At 33.4% G+C, this 4,026-nt stretch overlaps 1 protein-coding gene across 1 annotated transcript; it reads left to right on the plus strand.

The window, feature by feature from the left end:
- The first annotated feature begins 3,456 nt into the window (after positions 1-3,456).
- On the plus strand, positions 3,457-4,026 carry LOC107895470 (tropomyosin-1, isoforms 33/34-like). The gene has a single exon (XM_016820743.1). The coding sequence runs from the start codon at positions 3,457-3,459 to the stop codon at positions 4,024-4,026; it is 570 nt and encodes a 189-aa protein (XP_016676232.1).

A 4,026-nucleotide genomic window follows, 5' to 3' on the forward strand; every position in this document is an offset into this window, starting at 1 on the left:
AATATGTTCATGCCTTAATTCATGTTAATAATTTTGTTTGTTTACATTTGTATAATTATTTTAAGATTGTTTTTTATATTTTCACATTATGTATCCTGTTTCCTTAAATACTTTATATATATATTTGTATACTAATCATTCTTATTATAATTTTTTATAATAATTATTATTTTGAATGTTTTAAAATTCTTTTTATATTACATTGTTTTAATACCTTATTAATAAGTGTTGTCAATATATTTATATATATGTCGATACATAAATTATTTAAAATATTTCTTGATTTATGTCTCATTTAAATGTCTGTATGTACATATGATTCTGTTTCGGGAACTCTATCTTTGTATTTATAAAATTGTTATATTGAAATGTTTCTCCATATTATGTTATCCTAGTATGTTATTTAGTATCTCTTCTAAATATTTTTAAGTAAAATGGTATGTATATAATTTATATGATAATCTAATTTCACATGTATTTATTTTTATATGCATTTTTTTAAAATAAAAAAAATCTATTATATGTGTCATACCTTGCCATGTATTATTATTTCTTCATATTTAATATATTATTTAAGTTATCATTAAGCATATATTTTTGTATTTATATTTAATCTACATACGTTATTAAAACCATGTTATTTTTAAATATATAGCTTTTTAAATTTGTACCTAATTATTTTTATTAAATGTATAGTATATGATAAAGTTAAGTTAATTTTATAATTCATATTTTTGTTTCATGTTATTCCAACATTTAATTATTGTTAAAATTTCTTCACATGTATATAACCCATATTAAATTATTTTATTATAGTCTACGTTATTGATTTCAAATTAATATTTCTTTTATGTATATATTTTTTTCTTTATTACTCAAAAATTCTGAAATAAGGCAATATCCAATATTTGAGAATTCAGAAAATCGTGCTCAATCGTGTTGGGTATGATTTTTCGGTGAACTAAATATTTGGATAACCTTTTTATAATTTTAGTGTACGAGTTTTCAAAAGTCAAAAATCAATCGTATTTTTAAAGGTATAAAGGATTGTATCCAATCGTACTGGGTATGATACTGCATATTTTTGAAACGAGAGAATTTTGACCGCTAATTTGAGCTATTCAAACATTTTAAAAAGAATCATACTTTGGAAAATCTTTTCTTTTAAAAAACCTTTTGGTATAAGGACAAAATTAAATCAATTTGGTACCAATTTTTTGGAGTAATGAGGGTGCTAATCCTTCCTCATGCGTAACTGACTCTCGAACCCGTTTTTTATTTTATTTTACATGAACCAAATTTATTTTTTCATGGAATAAAATGTTTTAGTAGGTGGCCCAATCACACCTAAATTAAGAGATTGGTGGCGACTTCACATTTTTGTTTTCAAAAGTCGATCCCGATTGTTTTTTAAAAAAAAAGGTTTCGACAGCTTGGCGACTCCACTGGGAAATGAACAAAGAGAGTCAGGCCATAAAATTGATTATTTGCTGTCCTTTTGTCAAAGACTTGAAAATTTGTTTTGAAAGTCATGATTCTTTTGATTGCATTTGTTTGTATGATTGTTGTGGTTTGAGTCTTTTAGAATAAATATGGCATTGCATTGCATAACCGCTGTGGTTATACCTGTTAAGTAGGAGTAAGAAACTATGCTTTCGTGAGGTTTTCACTTCCGTATGGGCTAGTGGATTGCTTCCGGGATACATTCGTCCTATGATTTCGTGAGATTTTCATCTCCGCATGGTCATAGGGAAATGTATTCCCCTGAACCGAACTCGATCCATATTAGCCTATAATGGGTGAGGATTGAGGAATCTGTTGGTTCGGGTACATTTACTCTAGAACCAGGCTACATATAGTGAACCTTAAGAGCTATCCTTAGGTAGAGCTGCGCCAAGCCTTAGTCATTGCCCATATGTGTGTTATGATTATCTTTGTTGTTATACTTGTGTTTTATTACTCTTATTTGATACTAACTTGTGTTTTGTTTTGGTTGTGTTTTACATGACATTGCATACTAAAGGAGGTGTTGGTTCGTATTAGATTACTAAGTTAGAAAGTTTAACATGGAGAATGAATTTCTTAGTAAAGTTGAGGATAATGCGGCCGTCCGTACATGGTCATTGAAGTTACAAACAGAGAAAAGGGATAGCCTAGAAAGATATACATCAGAGTTGTAGAACTTTACTCGTATCAATGTAACACAGAATGAGTTGTAGGAGTTGAAGGATATATGGACTCGTTGGGATGAGGGCACTAAACAGTTGTTCTACCAGAGTTATGGTGATATACCATACTTGCTCGATGTTGGTGGATAAGCATTTTTTCTGAGGTATGGCTCAATTTTGGAATTCTGCTTATAATTGTTTCACTTTTGGGGAAGTTGATTTGGTTCCTACTTTGGAAGAATACACTACTTTGTTGAGGAGTCCAAAAGCTCAAGTCAGAAAAAATTATGCTAAGGTTACTAATGGTCAAACTTTTGCGAAGAGGCTGGTGAATATTTCGGGGATGAGTGAATCTTGGGTCACTGCTTGAATTCAACAGAAGGGGGATAGTAAGTGTATTCCCTGGGAAAATTTGAGAGATTTGATTTTGACGCACCCGGATGAAAAGAAAATGGTTGATATCTTTGCCTTAAGCATCTATGGATTGATGATATTTTCTAAGGCTCTAAGACATGTTGATGAGGCAGTTACAGATTTGTTTGATCGTCTTGGGAAGGGAGTCACACCCGTACCTGCAATACTGGCCGAAATGTTTAGATCTTTGAGTATGTGCCGGAGGAGGGGGGAAGGTCGATTTATTGGATGTGTACAGTTGTTGATGGTATGGTTTCACGGGCATTTTTGGAAAGTGAATAAGGTACCGTATCGGGTTTTCTCCGAAGGTTACTCTCCATTAAAAGAAGAGATGGTGATTCAAAGGAGAGATGATATTTCAGAAGAGAAATGGATAGAAATTCTCCAAAATCTCAAGGAGGATAATGTAGAGTGGAGAGCTTTTTGGATGGTTCCTGATGAAATTTTGTATCGATGTGGGAGTTATAATTGGGTGCCATTGTTGGGAATTTGAGGAGCTACTGGATATACTCCTTTACTTGCACTAAGGCAATATAAATCGAGGTAGTTCATACCTACGACACACGGTTGGCTCAGTGTGAACTCCCATATAAAGGAGACCACTATAGGAAGAAGGTCCGGGAACTGTCTGATGCTTGAAGGCAAATACACTGGATGAAAAGGTTGACTGTTGGTTCCATGGTAACACCTGAATACAATGGATGTTTTAGGAAAATGGTCAATGATAATATTCCTAAACCAAGTTTGGAAAGCGCTCGACCAATGGAAGAACAGTTACAAATTGCCCCGTCGGAGTTGGAAAATCATAAAGTAAGATTTTGAGAAGAGGAATTCTGAGTTTGGAAAGAAGATCGAGCAGTTGGAAGAAGAAAAGATGCACCTAAAGTTAGATGTGGAAATTCAGAAGTCAGAGGCAGAAAAGCTACAGAAAAGGAAGAGCGAAGTTGAGGAAGATTTGGAAAGCTTGAAAATAGATTATAAGAAGTTGCGCTTATCAATGAGGACTGCTGGATTAGGAAAGACTTCAGAACAATGGCGCCAGGAGGTTCGAGAAGAAAGGGCTAAGGCAGATCAATGGGAAAAGAGGTTCCAAGAGGCTCAAGCTTGGAATGAAGCCTTGGAAAAAAGTCTATCGGAAAGTAAGAATGAAAAAGATGAATTAAGAGCCAGAGTAGCGAAACTTGAGAGATCTCTGTGTTTATATCGAAATCTCAATTCTGTGACAGAGTTGAAAGCAAGCTTAAGTAAGATCGAGGAGATGAAAGGGAAAATAGAAGAGTTAGAAATGGCATTGCAGAGTTGCGAAATGAGGATTGAGTTCTTGGAGGCAAATGAGGAGCAATGGAAGAATCAGGTTCATCACTCTCAAGACCAAGTTAGAAGCAGGGATTACATCATGAGAGAAGCTGTAACACAAATTCGAGAAGTAGCTGATTACTTGTAG

The sequence above is a fragment of the Gossypium hirsutum genome, chromosome A07 (assembly GCF_007990345.1).
Source record: "Gossypium hirsutum isolate 1008001.06 chromosome A07, Gossypium_hirsutum_v2.1, whole genome shotgun sequence".
Classification (NCBI taxonomy): Eukaryota; Viridiplantae; Streptophyta; class Magnoliopsida; order Malvales; family Malvaceae; genus Gossypium; species Gossypium hirsutum.

Coding starts and splice junctions, on each gene's coding strand:
- LOC107895470 (XM_016820743.1), top strand. CDS start 3,457: ATGCACCTAAAGTTAGATGTGGAAATTCAGAAGTCAGAGGCAGAAAAG.